The sequence below is a fragment of the Salvelinus namaycush genome, chromosome 24 (assembly GCF_016432855.1).
Source record: "Salvelinus namaycush isolate Seneca chromosome 24, SaNama_1.0, whole genome shotgun sequence".
NCBI lineage: Eukaryota > Metazoa > Chordata > Actinopteri > Salmoniformes > Salmonidae > Salvelinus > Salvelinus namaycush.
The window spans coordinates 15053024-15071934 of record NC_052330.1 but is presented as its reverse complement, the minus strand read 5'-3'; the positions used below and the strand labels follow the sequence as shown (position 1 = coordinate 15071934).

The 18911-nt window shown below is 45.2% G+C and overlaps 1 protein-coding gene across 1 annotated transcript in view; it reads right to left on the bottom strand.

The window, feature by feature from the left end:
* Positions 1-1041: 1041 nt before the first annotated feature.
* The window catches only part of ift172 (intraflagellar transport 172), a 28870-nt gene continuing 11000 nt past the window's right edge, over positions 1042-18911 (bottom strand). Inside the window, exons 22-47 of the mRNA XM_038963196.1 lie at positions 18651-18899; positions 17959-18037; positions 17653-17773; positions 16889-17033; positions 16568-16657; positions 16240-16337; positions 15111-15246; positions 14839-14955; positions 13518-13660; positions 13024-13117; positions 12710-12774; positions 11952-12132; positions 9494-9603; positions 8214-8343; positions 7914-8012; positions 7376-7485; positions 6547-6610; positions 5909-5995; positions 5571-5798; positions 5331-5447; positions 5130-5225; positions 4764-4823; positions 4143-4241; positions 3731-3884; positions 2306-2397; positions 1042-1825 (exon numbers count right to left, since the gene is read on the bottom strand). Coding sequence (XP_038819124.1) covers positions 1736-1825; positions 2306-2397; positions 3731-3884; positions 4143-4241; positions 4764-4823; positions 5130-5225; positions 5331-5447; positions 5571-5798; positions 5909-5995; positions 6547-6610; positions 7376-7485; positions 7914-8012; positions 8214-8343; positions 9494-9603; positions 11952-12132; positions 12710-12774; positions 13024-13117; positions 13518-13660; positions 14839-14955; positions 15111-15246; positions 16240-16337; positions 16568-16657; positions 16889-17033; positions 17653-17773; positions 17959-18037; positions 18651-18899 — 3054 coding nt within the window. The 3' untranslated portion in view covers positions 1042-1735. The remainder of the gene's footprint in view (positions 1826-2305; positions 2398-3730; positions 3885-4142; positions 4242-4763; positions 4824-5129; positions 5226-5330; positions 5448-5570; positions 5799-5908; positions 5996-6546; positions 6611-7375; positions 7486-7913; positions 8013-8213; positions 8344-9493; positions 9604-11951; positions 12133-12709; positions 12775-13023; positions 13118-13517; positions 13661-14838; positions 14956-15110; positions 15247-16239; positions 16338-16567; positions 16658-16888; positions 17034-17652; positions 17774-17958; positions 18038-18650; positions 18900-18911) is intronic.

The following is an 18911-nucleotide window of genomic DNA, read 5'->3' as shown; positions in this document are numbered from 1 at the left end:
TAAGCCTGTATTTAATTCAACCTTTATAGGCGCGGGTTACAGTTTTTTTTGTATAGGCTAATCTAATTTTAAATCAGATAATTTGGGACGGAACAATTATAGCATACCATAGGTTTTCTGGAAGAATTTGTGCGGATGATAAAATGGTGGGCTGCCTAAACAAATAACCAACATAGGCAGATGCTGAGAAAAAAAAAATATTGTCACGTATGAAGACAAACGTAGGGTGGGTTCCCTGAAAGATTTTGACAAAGACGATATCTCGGTGCTACCTTTCTGAGGAGATACATACACTCAATGCAAGACCTGTGTAACGATCATCGTCATATTCCTCCTCCTCGGATGAGGAGGAGCATGGATCAGACCAACACGCAGCGAGGTATGTTGACATAATGATTTATTAGACAAAAACGACGAAACACGAAATAACACTTTAGAAATACAAAATAACAAAACGAACTAAACAGACCTAAACTTACGAACTTACATGAAACGAAGAACACACGAACAGGAACAGACAAACCGAAACAGTCCCGTGTGGTAACATGTACTGACACGGAAGACAACCACCCACAAACAAACAATGTGACACCACCTACCTTAATATGATTCTCAATCAGAGGAGATGAAAACCACCTGCCTCTAATTGAGAACCATATTAGGTACCCATTAACCAACATAGAAACAGAAAACATAGACTGCCCACCCAAACTCACGTCCTGACCAACTAACACATACAAAAACTAACAGACAACAGGTCAGGAACGTGACAACCTGCCCATCACACAGCGGCTGTGTTGACCTCGGTTCTGTGAATTTATCATTTTCACACACGCACTTGAAATCTCTTAAAATAAACATTTTCATAAAAATATATTTATATCATTTTGGGAAGAAGTCAATGATCCGTATTTGGGTGGGTACACAAATTGGTTGGTGAACACAACTCAATTAGCAAAAACAATGGGGCCTAATGGTACAGTCATTTCCTAGGTGGACATACATTTACTTATATTATAAGTCTAATAAAGAAGAAATTGGTTCAGAATATTTTTTATTTAACTATATTTCCAACATATGAAATACATTCAAAACCACATATAAACCAACAATACATAAAGCCAATACAGAATTCTAAAGTGCATTATGATCAATTCTCCTATCATTCAGAAACACAGAACAAAGAACACTAATTACAGATAACAGCACATCTGATTATGAAGATACATCACCTTAAGCGTAAAGGCATCTTTAAAGTCTCAACTAAATAGAAACACAGACGTTGATTGTAGCCTACCCCATTCCTCCTACACTACCAGGAGCATAAGAGAAAATGGGAATGAAAAACTCAAACATAGATACACACATCACAAAGGTAAAACAGAGACAGACACACAGAAGAGAGGGGGACTTTTCTGCTGAATGATAGACACAGGAACCTGGCACCAGGGGCTAAGTAACCAATGGGAGGCCGGTACGGACTGCGCTGATGTCAGCACTGTAGAAATGAATGAAGCAGTAACACAGCAGGTCATCTCATATCAGTCTATCGTTATGGAATAATGTGAACTGTTTAACACTAAAACCAAACCAGAGATGGAGAAGGAGAGGAGCGAGGATGGATTCAATAATTCAGAGAAGGCGGTGGCTCTGAGCAGATGGTAAGTTACTGTAGTGTTGGGTACGCTGGTGTGTGGTATGTGGCGGAGATGAAGTTTTCAGCAGCCTGGTCCTGTCAGTGGAAGGAGAAGCCGGAAGCGGGGAGCCCTCCACACCACTGACTCACAAACTTCAGCACATCCTGGCACTCCGGGCTGTGAGTGGTCTGGGAGGAGGACACACACAGACCAGCTAATCACATATCAGATCACACACATACAGGGAACCACAAGGAAGACTGTGTATGTATGTGTGTATGTGTGTGTGTGTGTGCGCGCGAGTGTGTGTATTTGTGCCTCTGTGTGCATGCGAGCAGGCATACATGCAAAAAGTGGGTCTTTAAATCTCTGTTTGTGGACATTAGTCCATTTAACTAATCAAACCTCCGCAATCCAAATCACACACAGGAAGGATGATGATGAAACACACTGAAATGAAATGGGCCGATCTCTGGCCCCTAAGACTCAACTCTACACAGTGCAACATTCTAAACCTGTGTGAGTGCCCGTGATCAAAAGTGTGGATTCATAATAAATCAAACCAAGTGTTTCATGCGGTTAAGGGCTGATGGACTAGCAACTAAATCAGCAGAGGTAACAAGCACAGTTATGTAGACTCCAGAGCTAACATAAAAAAAACTTCTTACTTTTGTGGCCATTATGAATTTATTCCAGTCATCCTTGTTTGCTGCCTTGCCAGGTCCTTTGAACTCAATCTTATTCCGCAGGACCGGATAGCCTGGGTTGCATAGAGAGAGAGCTTTCATTATGATTGCATTCATATTAATAGTCAACCAATTAACAGATCTGCCATCGTACGTGGGTCTGCTAACTGCCTCCCTGAACACAACACACTCATCTGGGTGTTGTGGGAGACCAGTCTGTCCCTGTATCTCTGGATAGCACTGCATCTCTGCACTGCATACCAGAGGTTATACGCCACTGTGTCTTGTCAGTTACACTGCCTTCAGAAAGTATTCATCCCCCTTCACTTATTCCACATTTTGTTATGTTACAGCCTGAATTCAAAATGGATGAAATACTTTTTTCAATACATGTTCTGCTATTTCAAAACATGTTAGAATCATTTTTGGCAGCGATTACAATTGTGAGTCTTTCTGGGTAAGTCTCTAAGAGCTTTGGACACCTGGATTGCACAATATTTGCACATTATTATTGAAAAAAATTCTTCAAAATTCTGTCAAGTTGGTTGTTGATCATTTCTAGACGGCCATTTTCAAGTCTTGCCACAGATTTAAGCCGATTTAAGTCAAAACTGTAACAAGACCACTTAGGAACATTCCATGTCGTCTTGGTAACCAACTCAAGTGTAGATTTGGCCTTGTGTTTTAGGTTATTGTCCTGCTGAAAGGTGAATTTGTCTCTCAGTGTTTGTTGGAATGCAGATTGAACCAGGTTTCCCTCTAGGATTTTGCCTGTGTTTAGCTCTATTCCGATTATTTTTATCCTAAAAAAACACCCTTGCCGATGACAAGCACACCCATAACATGATGCAGCCACCACCATGCTTGAAAATATGAATAGTGGTACTCAGTGTTGTGTTGGATTTGCCCCAAACATAACATGTTGTATTCAGGACAAAAAGTTAATTTCTTAGCCACATTTTTTGCAGTTTTACTTTAGTGCTTTATTGCAAACAAGATGCATGTTTTGGAATATCTGTATTCTGTACAGGCTTCCTTCTTTTCACTCTGTCATTTAGGTTTGGCGCAGGCCTCCTCTGAGCAAGCAGGAGTCAGGACCCTGGACAGCACCTCTGTTCTGCCTACCAGTACAGTATACACTCTCACCTCCCATCAACTAGTTAGGTTGAAGAACCACATATGTTGGTGTTCATATGAACCTTGTGAATGCATGCAAATAACAGTAATAACATGGCAATTATGAAATAATTATCTAAGGTAAAAGACTCTCCAGTAATTGCCCCCTCATACAAACCCACCAAGACTTTTCACACCCCTGGAGTAGATATGGTACAGTCCCAGACACCAGGGTAATGCAATAGAGACGGGAGAGGGTAAGGTGCTCTGTAGGGGGGTTCTCCCACCTACCTGTGATGACGCAGGGCAGGGAGCGGATGCCCGTGTTTGCTGCCAGTAAAGAGGCTTCGTAGGTGTCCCTCTCGTCTTTGGGCAGCACCTGCTCCACCCGCTGGTCCATGGACACCGTCAACACCCAGTCACGGATCTCCTCACGCTGGGCATCCTGGGACACGACAACAAGATCAACAACAGCCTCATACCATAATACAATCACAGCCTATTGTCACAGGATAGTCCCAGTACAGCAACATTACACACAGTCATTATATAGTAACATAACAAAGCCAACAATATAACCACACAATGATATAGAGCTATCAAACTAACACTGGCACAGGGCAGTCACATGACCACAACATTTCAGACCTGTCATGTTATAAGACATTATAATGACACAGCAAAAAATCTATTTGTGCCTTACAGTGACGTGTAGCTTAGCAGGGAAAGGAACCTCGAAGGGGATGTCAGTGTCTTGGAAATCAGAATGGTCCAGAGTATCTAAGTTTCCTTCCTCTATCCCCTGGAAACACCACAACACAGACAACAGGCATCAAGACAACATTCACTCACTATCTCTTCTTCAAACAATCTAATTAAAACACAATGGATAAAGCAAAAATGTGATGTGGGATAGTTACTCATACCACTGTTGTTATGATGAAATCGATATTGCTATCGATCATATAAGCTACTTGTGAAGATTTTATGCTCAATGAAAAAGTCTGCAGCTCTAGGTAAAGCTGAGGTGAAACCCCCTCAGTTAACGCTGAGGTGAAACCCCCTCAGGTAAAGCTGAGGTGAAACCCCCTCAGTTAATGCTGAGGTGAAACCCCCTCAGTTAACGCTGAGGTGAAACCCCCTCAGGTAAAGCTGAGGTGAAACCCCCTCAGTTAACGCTGAGGTGAAACCCCCTCAGGTAAAGCTGAGGTGAAACCCCATCAGGTAAAGCTGAGGTGAAACCCCCTCAGTTAACGCTGAGGTGAAACCCCCTCAGTTAACGCTGAGGTGAAACCCCCTCAGGTAAAGCTGGGTGGAGACTCACATCAGACAGATCCAGGAAGCGGTTGAGGAAAATAAAGGCCATGTTCTCCCAGCCCAAAGCCTGTAGAGAGAATCACATTTATCATCATCAACCTGACATTCACAACTAAATGCCAATAATGAAGTTGAAAAAAACAGATTTTACATTTCCCCAAATAATTTCATTTTTAACGTGGGACGATAGGCTACTTCACAATGCAGTCTGGGCACAAAATTATTCATAACACCTCCAATGGGTCTACCTGGAGCACAGACAGACTCAGGGGACATTGATCCGAATATTTCCCATGGGGCTAGCAACACCAACCCCCCAAGCCCCTCTCTGCTTCCCGTGATTGGCTGAGGCTCATACGAGCAGTTATCTTACCCTGGCAGCCATGCCTGCCTCGTAGAAGGCCTTGTCAGCTGGGATGAGCTCCGTGTGGCGCAGCAGGGAAATGGACAGCTTGGCAGCCACGCTGACCTGAAGGGATGGAGAGGAGAGTGATGGGGGACGTGAGTGTGTACCACAGCTAATACTATACAAAAACAGGCTGAGTAAAATAAAAGATGAGTACAGTATATATACCAGGTCAACCCCGTTGGCAGCGGATCGCGTGGCGTAGTAGTGAGAGATCAGCAGCATCTGCTCAAACTCTTCGTGGGCAGGAGAGTTGGCCTCCGAAGACTTGGTCAGGTTCTCACACTGCAAACAGATTAGACAACGAGACCATGAAAAAAGGACCCTTACACATCATATATGGTCATTATACACTGTGACCAGATACTGTCACTATAGTCCCCTGTCTCTCTCTGGTCCTGTACTCACCAGCAGAAGCATGACGTCTCTCAGGTCAGCCCACATGCGGAAGGACTCAGCGCTGTCTCTACCCAGCAGGTTCAGCAGGTCCAGGAACATCCTCTTGTAGATGTTGAAATTCTGGGGGTTGGCTGGGGCTCCGTGCTGGGCGTACAGATTCAGGGCCTTTTCTGCATGGCCCTCTTTGATCAGGTGGGTGGCGTACAGGGCCACATACTTGTGGAGGATCTTGTAATTCTACAAATATTACAGAAATATAAACAGTAAGGGAATAAAACTGAAGATACAGCGAAAAGGATGAAAGACAATGAAACTAAAAGGAGGAGTGTTGACGGTAGACTCAGTACTTGTTTGGAAGCAGTCTCTATGCACTTCTCCCATTGGCCTCTCTCAGCATACATGTCCAGAGCTGCCATGACATCCACTCCTACCAGCTAGAACCAGAGAAGATCACCATTTAGTGGTTAAGAGTTATCTAGAAAAACTACTACAGAAGGACATTTGGTAGTTTATTAAGGTAATGGATGGTTACAAACACCCACATTATGAAGTCTTGGTGCATTATGTAGACAATACACACAGTCCTTCGAAATATGCCATTCTCTTTTCACCAGGCAGACTTCCTTATTCAACTAGAGACATCAGTGCTACTGAGCCACATTGATGTGGCAAAACAAAGAGAACAAGGACTGTGGATCCGTTTTGTTATTCAGCTCTTATTTCTGAGTGGATGGAATATAGGCCACCATCTCAATGATCTCCTACCAACAGTAGGGGGCAGAGCAGGATGAGGCAGGGAGAGTTGAGGAATTAGAGGTGGGCATACGCTGTGGCATGATAGGACGTCTTACAATACACCACCGCAAAAATCAAAAGCTTATTCTTAAAAAATGGATATTGTAAGTTATACTGTACTTGCTAAGCACAACTGAGAAATTGGCTTATTATTTGCGATACGTATTATCGTTAAATTGTAGCTACTTACCGAATCTGCTTTGCCTTGGTTCTTCAAGTGTTCTTTGTATCGCTGGTCCACATAATCTTCAAACCTACACGAATATATTAAAATTAAAAGGTATTTAACTTAATCTCAAAGCGCTTGAAAACGGCAAACAATCAAGAATCAAATAAAACAGCTACAGTATATGATAAGGACTATAATTTTCAGCCAGAGTTGAATTTTTTGAGTGTTTCAAGCCTCCAACAGATATAGCCGTTAGGATAGACACACAATGTAGAAGGAAAGTAAATGATCCTCCATTATGTAGGATAATGACTGTTCAGGAGCTGGAGTACATGAAAGCAATGCAACCATGTAATAGTCCCCAGATAGACAAATCACAACACAAATGCACTGTACTAAAGCAGCATAATGAGACTGGCATCACAGTAATAAGTGGGAGCAAGCAGGGATGTTGAGACAAGGCTAAGTCAAGCATGACAACAGCCGTGTGAATTTCGCAATCACATTGTCTAATCAAATAGGCTTCAACAAAATACAATAAATTGCTAAACCACTGTAAAGTTAGCTATTGTCATTCAGTCTGGATAAGATCCTAAATGACTATAATGTAACATACAGAATAGATGAAACAGGAATCTCATCCCATTCATTAACTAGAGGTCTGGAGCTACCTCTGTCCTAGGCCTTGTGTTGTTTTTAAGAGGCAACAACAGCTGACTGGTGCCTGTGAGGCCTCTGTGTGTTTTCTCTTTCTGTAGCCTAATGACAGATGAGGTATTCTAGCCGGCTAGGCTTGTTGTTAGGGGCGACCAGGCAGAGCCGTAGTGGTGGGCCTGGCCGACAAGCTCACCTTGGATCCAGCTCCTTGGCCACTCTCTTGGCTTTGTTCCATTCTTCTCCCTCAATGAATGCATCTATGGCTTCCTTAATGAGGTCCAGGTTGAGGTACAGCTCAGCCGCCTGAGGAAAATACAACATTTGGAGACTCAAAAGATTTCTTGAAGGACGCCAGAGACGAGGCATAAAACATGGACGCCTTGGTTTTGGGAAGTCTTTTTTTCAATCAACACACTCGCACCAAAACCGTCGCTTTCCGTTGGCAGAACGGCCTCCACACACCCCTTTAGATTAATAAAAGCTGTTTCTGAATGTAGTTTTGTCCAATAAATATTTTTAACAGGGACACAGGGGTCCTGTCTACAAAAACATTTGTTGGATACCTGTCTGCTACACTCAATAATAATATACTTTCTAAAAAGCATTTTTTCCCAATAGAATTTCACATACAGCAGCCTAAAACCATGCATTTACAAAATAACACAAAATAATCAATATCAAAAGCCTGTCAGTATTGAGGGATCAACAGCAGGAAGTGTGTGGTGACTTACAGCGCTGTACTTCCTGAGCTGGGTGAGGCGAGGGCCCACAGAGTGGATGACATCCACAGCCCTCTCCTGGGTCAAGAACTTGATGGCCAACTCAGCAGCCTGGGGGAGGTCACATACACAGGAAACATTGAGGGTCTACACTCTGGGTCACAGAAACACACAGGGAACATCACATGGCACGACAGTCATCCAGGGCCACAGATAGAGGCTTGTGTCATACACCAGTCGGTTTGTAAGGACAGCACGTGTGGGTTAGGCTATAGTGACATTCATTGCCAGTCCTGGAGTTCTTTTGTACACCTTCATCCAGCACTTCTCCATAAGGGGCCCGTTGGTGGAGTCCTTGACCTTGAGGTAACACTCCACAGCCCGGGCGTACTCCCCAGACAGCTCCCATTCCTTGGCCTGCTCCACCATGCCTTCAACCCCTCTGCACACACACACAGAACACACAAACACAGAACCTTGACACTATGAATTAACTATAACTGAGCTGCATTGTTAAGTAATCGAGGGACCAGATGGATGTGTAGGGAATAACAGAGCTGGAATGAAAGACTTGGAAGCCCATTCTAAGAACAGAAATAAAACTGTACATGTCTGTTGATGTTAAAGTTAAGGAAGTATTCTAAGACACTACTGTGAAGGCAAATACAAGACATTTTGCCCCCGGGGGCCACATTCGGTCTTCAATGAGGTCCGGATGGCTGCACTGAAAATGTGTTATGTTTTCTCGCTGTCAAAACGTGCAAAAAATGGTCCTCTATCCATCTTTTTTTAATGCTCCCTGACTGTCTAGCTTTCATTTCAGTGATTATTAGTGAGCTGGACACATTCAAGAAACTGTATGAACGTAGGTCTATTATCATTTATACACTGTTTCGGTTTGGTTTTAGTCATTATAAAGTATATTGAGTTTGTTTTCACCCCCCAATTGGACCCCCTTGTTGGCCGTCTCTTTGACACCCCTGCTCTACACAGTGCACTGCACACAGACTTCCCCCATTAAAATCTTAGATCTCTCCTCCACTGCGCTACAAACCCAACCCTTGTGATGTTAAAGACAGAGACAAGAGTCAAAGTGAAAGGCAACATGTGTTAGAGAGTTCTGGCTCTCAACTGAGCATGACTGACAGTACAAGAGGGCCGAATTACTCTCAATTGGGGCCTGAACTGAAGACTGTGCAAAATAAATGTCCTACTTTCCTTTTTTACCCTGTCCTTTTGACATGCCTTTGATGTTTTCCCACAAGTCATTAAAAGCAGGGAAATGATGGTCGGAGACGGATGGAGGCGCTGCGTGTCTGCACTTTAATTAGCTGCTCATTATGGATTTAATTTAGGATAAAAAGCTGCCATGTTTTAATAACGCATCGACCCAATGCGCATCTAGATTAATAACAGACCACAACACAGCGGTGTGTACATAGCCCTTTCTTTCTTCTCCTTCTCGTTTAACATGTAACATCGAGACACATTTTCTCTGCCTCTCCAAGACCACAAACAGAGTTATTAAAACGTTAAAATAACCAGGAACATGTGATGTAAAAAACACAGATGTTATTGTGTGTTTTGCTCACCGGGAGCCCTTCTTGGTAGCCTCCTTCTCGTACTCCTCTTGGAGGACGCTCAGCTTGTTGGGGAGGTACTCTTTACAGATCCGCATGGCATCACTCCACATCTCCGCGTCCTGAGACAACACAACAACACTCAGTACCAGGGGGCACCAAACTCTGCGAAGCACATCCAGCCAAACAACCAGTGTGAATTATGGAATGAAAACATTCTGTTTAACCTGCAGTGTTCTCTGTAAAGCTACCACCAGATAGCAGAACACAGGGAATGGTGAATTGACTAGATTATGAACCCTGTGATTAAAAAAACCCTAGAGTCGATGTCTGCGCCTCCGCGGAAATTTTATCAACATAATACATTAATCCCCATAAAAAATCTGGCAGTTTAAACTAGAGATATTTGTTTTGTTCCATTGGACGCTTCTCAATCCACCGTATCTGCCGATGTTACACTTCCGCAGAAAGGTGACAAAGCTAGAGCGGTGTTTGTCAGACCATGAGACATCACGAAAATCGATCTTCTCACAAAGTCGTCAGTTTGGCCTACAAACTATTATGACCCCTCTATAGAAAGATGAACACCATGAATTTCTCTGTTTTGCTCTACGAGTGTCTTGGGACACGTCTGAAGTCGGTACAGCTGATCTACCAACTTCTGCCTGTAGCGTCTGAACACTTTGGACTACACGCTAATATGACCCTCTGTGGAAAGGTGAGACTCTCCCAAACACGTACAGTGCCTTCAGAAAGTACTCAGAGCCCTTGACTTTTTCCACATTTTGTTACGTTACAGCCTAATTCTAAAAGTTATTAAATTAAATCATCAATCTACACACAATACCCCATAATGATAAAGCGAAAAACAGGTTTTTAGAAAAAAATACTAAAATATTACATTTACATAAGTATTCAGACCCTTTACTCAGTACTTTGTTGAAGCACCTTTGGCAGCGATTACAGCCTTCAGTCTTCTTGGGTATGACGCTACAAGCTTGGCACACCAGTATTTGGGGAGTTTCTCCCATTCTTCTCTGCAGATCCTCTCAAGTTCAGTCAGGTTGGATGGGGAGCGTTGCTGCACAGCTATTTTCAGGTCTCTCCAGAGATGTTCGATCGTGTTCAAATCCAGGTTCTGGCTGAGCCACTCAAAGACATTCAGAGACTTTTCCCGAAGCCACTAGTGCGTTGAGTTGGCTGTGTGTTTAGGGTCATTGTCCTGTTGGAAGGTGAACCTTCACCCCAGTCAGGTCTTGAGCACTCAGGAGCAGGCTTTCATCAAGGATCTCTCTGTACTTTGCTCCGTTCATCTTTGCCTCAATCCTGAATTGTCTCCCAGTTCCTGATGCTGAACAACTGGATGGTGCCAGGCTTCCTCCAGACGTGATGCTTGGCATTCAGGCCAAAGAGTTCAATCTTGGTTTCATCGGACCAAAGAATCTTATTTCTTATGGTTTGAGAGTCTTAAGGTGCCATTTGGCAAACTCCAAGCGGGCTGTCATGTGCCTTTTACTGAGGAGTGGCTTCCGTCTGGCCACTCTACCATAAAGGCCTTGTTGGTGGAGTGCTGCAGAGATGGTTGTCCTCTAAAGGTTATCCCATCTCCACAGAGGATCTCTGGAGCTCTGTCAGAGTGACCATCCGGTTGTTGGTCACCTCCCTGACCAAGGCCCTTCTCTCTCGATTGCTAAGTTTGGCTGGGCGGCCAACTCTAGTCTTGGTGGTTCCAAACTTCTTCCATTTAAGAATGATGGAGGCCACTGTGTTCTTGGGGACCTTCAATGCTGCAGAAATGTTTTGGTACCCTTCCCCTCAACACAATCCTGTCTCGGATCACTACGGACAATTCCTTCTACCTCATTACTTGTTTTTTGCTCTGACATGCATTGTCATCTGTGGGATCTTATAGACAGGTCTGTGCCTTTCCAAATCATGTCCAATCAATTGAATTAATCACAGGTGGACTCCATGGGTACTGTATGTAAATTGCTGAGGAACTTTGTTTATTTAATCCATTTTAGAATAAGGCTGTAATGTAACAAAATGTGGAAAAAGTCAAGGGGTCTGAATACTTCCCGAAGGCACTGTACATGTCGGTTGTTTTGCTCTAGGTCGCCCACAGGTGTCTGAAGGTCCCCTGGTACCAGTCCATTTTTTTAAATGGAAGTCTATATGGAGACTTTAGTAGAACGCATAAAAATGTACATTTGCACAGCATGCACAGCATACACAGCATGTATTTATTAAGGTGTCGAGATCAAATATTGTAGTCAGGCAACATATGAGATGTGAGTAGGCAACTTTTCATTCCGAAGTCAGAGAAGATTTTAGCTCGCTTCAGCTCAAAACCAGCCACCATTGTTTGCAATACATTTTGCAGCGGTTTTTAAGTGGTTGCATCATATTACAACAATTCAACAATCCTGGGAATATTAGCACGCGTATTGAGAAACACACAGTCTCTTACTTTGTAATACTTGATGGCCAGCTCTGGCCTCTGAGCCCTGAGGAGGAAGGCCTCAGCCTTCTGGAAGTCCTTCTGTTCGAAGCAGAACTTGGCCTGGCCCACCAGCACATCTGATACACTGTCAGGGTCGTTGGCCTCCGCCACCCTCTGGGCTCCAACCCAGTCCTGGTTATGGACATACCTGTAAGGGACACACCAGGCTGTAATTTAACCTCCCTCATGTTGTTACAGGTTCAAGTTCAACGTTTTGTTTATCAGATTGCAGACAGCAAACACTCTCTGAAATACTTGTTATTCACAGATTAAAGGGCTCCAACTCCAGTTTATATTAGCTAGACGATATGCCACTAAAAACACTAATGTTGTGATCTTCCAGTAGCCCTGTTATACTGTAGGTCTGTCTACAGTATAGAGTACAGTTCTCTCCCACCCTATACACCCCACCCCTCTCCAGGAAGCAGAAACCATCTCAGTGACAGGGCTCCAGTTCCTCTGCTACCTGTGTGAGAGTTGAGCGCCCCTCCAACCAAACCTGTCTGCCTGCACCACCACATCATCTCACACTCACTTAATAGGTGGTCTATAACCAATGTACAGAGAAGTGAGGGGAAGTTCTGACGGGAAAGAGGCAAGAGCTGTGCTGGCACCAGCGCTCCTTTTGAAGTCGATTCAGGAAGGCTTGAAGCTTTGACTTCTGTAGGGGACACATGCCAACACCACTCGCTAGCTAGCAAGAGAAAAACTCCTGATACACTTACATCAGCACTGCCTCTTTTGGCTTCCCCGCTTTGATGAACTCCGACTCGGCTTCGGCGAACTTGCCCTTGAAAAATGAAACATCACGGCTCAGTGCTCGGTGGTGGAGGGATTAATAATGCATGCGTGACATTTAAATGGCTGGAGAAGGGAGAAACACTGCGCTCAGACCCAAATTTCGGCAGGCAACGGAGTAAATATTTTTGAATCTTTGAGACGATGCAAGCTGCAGAGTAACCTTGAATGACAATGAGTGTGTGACTGGGATTGGGAGGAGGAGTTGGAAGTGGTGTGTGTGTGTGTGTGTATATGTTACCTCATCCTCCAGCATCATGGCGTTTTTCAGGTGGATCTCAGGGATCTTGTTCTTGGTGGAGAGACGAGCCAGCTCAAAGGCAAAGTCAAAGGCGCTGAGAGGAGGACAAGAGAAGGGTCAAAACCGGTCCCCTAGTCAAGGTCACAGAGGTACAGCAGTTTCATTAATACTGAGTCCTAGGAACGAATGGGGAAGGTCTTAAACAGCTTATGCCTATAGTTTTCAATGCTTCAGACTATGAGTAATACACCACAATAAAAGCTAAAATAAAGAAATTTTAAAATTCTGTATTGCTGAACTTTTTAGGCTATTGCTTAGGCTTCGTACTGAGTCAATCACAGAACAAATACATCAGATACTTCAAGTACCTCCCAGCGATGGACACTTGACTACAGGGACATTCCTAATCACCTCGTAAACATGAAAGCAATATTGAAGAGCATGGGGTTCTAGGCAGTACAGTAAAGTGCAGTCCAGTGCATTGATCTGCTCACCAGTTGTCTGCTGCAAAGTCGATGGCGGTCTCTAACAGACCAAACTTGTTGAGCAGTTTGACGGCAGCCTCCCCTCCCAGACTCTTGGCCCACAGGTAGGCCACCTGCTTATGGGCACTGGCTCCCCCATGGCTCTTCGCCACCTGCCACATACGTAGGAGGGGAAGAGGATTAGGAACAACAGATTCATACGCCCGAGGCTCCCACCATCAACCACCTCACGTGTCGCTCACTGCACATGCTGAGAGCAGGAAGCGAGCCAAATAGGGGAGAGACAGAGTGAAGGAGAGAGAAACTGTGAGAGAGGAGATCGCTGTAGAGAGAGCAAGATGAATGACATTTTTGTAGTGAAGCTCTTAATAAATGGATGTGCAACTGAGTGTTAATTAAAGAGGGTGTGCGTTTATACTGAGTGTACAAAACATTAGGAACTTTTAGGAGCTCTTTCCATGACATAGACTGACCAGGTGAATCCAGGTGAAAGCTATGATGCCTTATTGATGTCACTTGTTACGTCCACTTCCATCAGTGTAAATGAAGGGGAGGAGACAGGTTAAAGAAGGATTTTTAAGCCTCGAGACAATTGAGACATGGATTGTGTGTGTGTGCCATTCAGAGGGTGAATAGGCAAGACCAAATATTTAAGTGCCTTTGAACAGGGTATGGTAGTAGGTGCCAGGCGCACCGGTTTGAATGTTTCAAGAACTGCAACGCTGCTGGGTTTTTCAAGTTCAACAGTTTCCCGTGTGTATCAAGAACGATCCACCACCCAAAGGACTTCCAGCCAACTTAACACAACTGTCGGAAGCATTGGAGTAAACACGGGCCAGCATCCCTGTGGAACGCTTTCGACACCTTGTCGAGTCCATGCCTCGACGAATTGAGGCTGTTCTGAGGGGAAAAAGGGTGCAACTCAATATTAGGAAGGTGTTCCTAAGGTTTTGTACACTCAGTGTATGTGCCTCTATAGTATAGTGGAGGGCCAGAAAGGAGGAAGCCGAAGTAGCAGAGTTGCAGCCAGGTGGTGATGTTTTTACAGAGAGTGTTAGGAGGCCTGTAAGCAGTGAGAGGTCTTGCAGTGTAACACGTCCATCCTGTGCTGCTGTGTTAGCACAGACCACTGTCCTCGATACGGCATTACAGGCCAAGCCAGGGGCGTCATAATCACACTGTCACACTGTCCTGCTGTTCACAGACACTCAGTATCTCAGGGACTCTCAGCGAGAGACGAAAGTCAACTTGTGATGTGGGCTAGAGCCCGACCGATATATCGTTACACAAAAAAATAACATAACGTTCAGGCTCTAACGTGGACACATACCCTGTAGGCCTCCTCCCACATGTCGTTGACACGGTACATGTTGACTGCACCCTTCCACTCCTGGCCCTCCATATAGTGGTACTCCGCTTCTGAAAACCTGGATTCTGTCTCCAACTCCTGGAATAAATATTAGATAACGCACTCAGTAAACTGACCAACTAATTATCCTGGCTAATCTAAATCCCCTTCAGTCCATCTCATAAGATTTCTTTCAAAATGATACCAATATGATATTTATGTTTTTTCTTTAGACAGCGCCCCCTATCTCCGACCTTGGCAAGGTGCAGGTGAGTCTCAGACAGCAGGTCTGGGTGATGTTTGGCCACCAGTCGAATCACGTCGTCAAACATCTTGTTCTTCTTATACATGGTGATGGCCAGGTCCGGCTCCTCCACTGTCGCAAACAGCCTGCGAATATTCCAGTCACACACACACACACACACAGTTGATTGCATTGCTATGCACTAAAATGTAGTCATTTTGGTGGGCTCCCGGGTGACGCAGTGGTCTAGGGCACTGCATCGCAGTGCTAGCTGCGCCACCAGAGTCTCTGGGTTCACGCCCAGGCTCTGTCGCAGCCGGCCGCAACCGGGAGGTCCGTGGGGCGACGCACAATTGGCATAGCGTCGTCCGGGTTAGGGAGGGTTTGGCCGGTAGGGATATCCTTGTCTCAGTATGTAAATGTAATAAAATGTATGCACTCTACTGTAAGTCGCTCTGGATAAGAGCGTCTGCTAAATGACGTAAATGTCATTCTTAATCTCTGATTACATTAACCGCAAATTAAGCATGAGCAGAAAATATAACTTCTCATCACAAAATGAAGTTGCCCTTTGCTGATGATGAATTCTGCTCCACATTTGTCACAGTAGAGATCAATAAAAGAGACAAGTATTGGGATGACACAGAGTTGGGGGCACGTGGTGACACTGTCTTTGTGGCAGGCTGGCAGCGTGTGAGGGAGAGGACTCTGTCTAATATGGAAAGGCACAGGCTCCTTTAGAGGGCGAGAGGGGTTGTTCAGTTAGGTGTAATGATTATGTTTCAGACACAATGCAGCCAGGGCACCTTATTAAAGTCCAATTTGCTATCAATGCACAGCAATTGAACACTTTTGTTTGTCAATTTGTTGCAGTAGAACCTTGACCTGAACTGCAACAGACAATGTTCTGGATAAAGTGACTGTTAAATCAGGCCCCTGTAGCCCAATGTCAGCCAACTTTGCCCGTGATAAAATCCATAATTAATTTGGCAGCAGGGTTTTGGTCGATACGGGTTGAAAACAGAGGAGGGTAATGAATGATAAAGGATGGAGAGAGAGAGAGAAAAAGAAGAAGAGTGGGGAGGAAGAGAGAGGGAGTGGGGAGGAAGAGATGAGGTAGAAAGAAAGAGAGAGGTTACCTTTCTGCCTCCTTGTATTTCCCCTCTCCCTCCAGGTCCTGGGCTCGGCTGATGTACAGAGTCGACACGTCCTCTGGGGTCATACACTTCGCTGCCAGCTAGGACACAATGTGTGTGAGTGTGCATGGACACCGTACCAAGCGTCACTTTAACTCACTGTGATTGTCATTCCAATTCACTGTGCATAACATCCCACTTTAAAAGAACAGACAGGCCTGTCACAACTAAACATAGAAAGCACAGACGTGTATCCTGTTACAATCAACTGCCTGCCATTTTAAGCTGGGCGAGCCAGATGATAAGACGGGACATTGAGGAGGATGCATACCTTATGAGCCTGCTCCCACCTCCCAGCCACCGTGTACATATCGATGGCATCTTTGATGTGGTCTCCCTTCACAAACAGGGGCTCTGCAACCTGGGTTCGCACAGAGAGAGACATACTGTACATTCCTTTCTGTGGATTCCAGCTCTCAAAGTAAGTAATGCATCAATACTTTAATTAAATTATGCAAACATGCAGCACAGAGGCAGCAGGGAGTCAGGTCTGGAATAAGCAGGCATCGCCAGCTGCCACGTTGCAAGGCCCCCGACTCATCAGAACAGTTGGAATAAGCCTGCGTTTCTTTCCTTCCCTCCCTCCTCTTACCTCGTACTCCTGGATGGAGGCGTAGTACTGGGCTATCTTCAGGTAGTACTTCCCTCCTGACCGGTCTTCCTGTAACTCCAGGATATGGACCGCCTTCTTCCACTGGCGAGCCCCTATGGCAGCCTCGATGGCCTTCGAGGAACAGCTACGATAGTGAGGAGAAGAGGGGGGTAGAGGAGAGGAGAAGAGGGGGGTAGAGGAGAGGGCGAGAGGAGGCGTTTGCACCATCAAAGGACATAGAACTAATCAAAGAATACAATACATAGCAACTTTATTCATCCACTTGGAACAACTAATAGGCTATGTCCAGCCCAACCAGGGAGCAATTAAGACTAGAATGGCAATTAAGACTCAATGTTACAATCCTGTCAAACCACTTTTATTGGTTATTTCTTCAGTTGATTCCTGTGTTGATTCCCAGCAGTAAGTGATTAGTAGGGGATGGAGCTTTAGCGAGGCCCATTATGCCAGTCAGTCAGACCACCACAGTATTACCAGAGGGCCAGCCATCCAATGAGCATCCAGTGTGCTATCTAAAGCAGCCTACCCTGGGGACCGGAGCCCTGCGCTGCCTAATGAACAACACCTCCATTTGATTACACAGGAAATTAATCATTCACTTCACTATAAACAAACCCTTCGCACCACCTCCTCCTGCCTCCCACTCCTTTCATCTCTATCCGTCACTCTATCACTCCCTCTACACCTCTCTTCGTCCCTCCCTCCTTGTAGTAAGTGATGGGCAGACAGCAGCGCTGACTCACCCAGCCTCTATATAGTGGTTGATGGCGGCGTCCAGTTGTTTCTGCTGGACCAGGTAGTCTCCCCAGGCCTCCTCCAGTTTCACCACGTCAGCAGGGAAGGCAACACGAGCCAGCTCCACAGCTACGCTCAGGGAAAGACGTCACAGTTACATTAACGTCAATACAGTTCACAATTTATTCTCCAAACTCATAATGACTGGACTATTAACTAAATAACTAATACATACTGTATGAATGGTATCATCCTATCCACTACACATGGGTGATATTCATTCTTATATTCACCCTCAGTGCTGTCAGGCCTACCTTTCCTGAAGGCGTTGCCCTTGCGGTAGCAGTCCAGAGCCCTCTGGTTGTTCCTGATCTTCTCAAACAGATCTCCTGCCTGATCATGGGAGAGAGGAAAGTTACTTAGTTACTCAACTTCCTCCCTCTCATTAAGTCACTTAAAGCACCTCTGGTCCATAACCAGATGGTTCAAGAGCAGAAAGAGAATGAAACAGAGAGAGAGAAAGAGCGAAAGAGAGAGACATTCAGAGAGAGCAAGAGAAATAGAGCAGATAGAGAGAAAAACAGAAGGCCGACTAACATCCTCCCAGACACATCCTTTAGACAGACATACACTTTCCCTGACATCGGTTCTGAGGAGAGGAGAGTCATCCACCACAGAGACACAGGCAGGAAACAAAGGTTCACGCTGTACACAGAGACACTGAGCTAGAACACATCTGTCTCTCTCTGCACCAACTTCACCTGCCTTACCAGAGACAAACCAACTTCTCTATCACACACAAATCACACTGCGAGACAATCAAGCCGAGTCACTCAGAGCCTCTCCATCAGGAGCGCATGAGACGGGATCTAAGCAACCTTTCACCTCATTCCATTAAGACTTTTACTCTGTCGCTGGAAGACAAGCGATACTCGTCTTGAAGAAGCCTAGTGTTATGACAGCCGCCGAGTGCGCGATGTGATTTTGCAGCGGTCATGACACCCACCCTCTCATAGAACTCTCCCTTGATGAGGGCAGCCGCGATCCTGTTGATGACGTCAGGGTTGGTGACCAGCTCCTCGCGGCTCATAGCCAATCGGGCGGCCTTGGCCGGTAGGCCCGCCTTGAGGTAGAGGTTGACGGCGCCCGTGAAGTCCTCCTCCCCCTCCTTGACCTCGCCGGCCTTCTCATCCTGATTGGTCTCCATCAGCCACTGGTAGTAGCTGTGACGCAGGTTGTCCAGCTCTGGGTGGCCCTGGGAAGACAC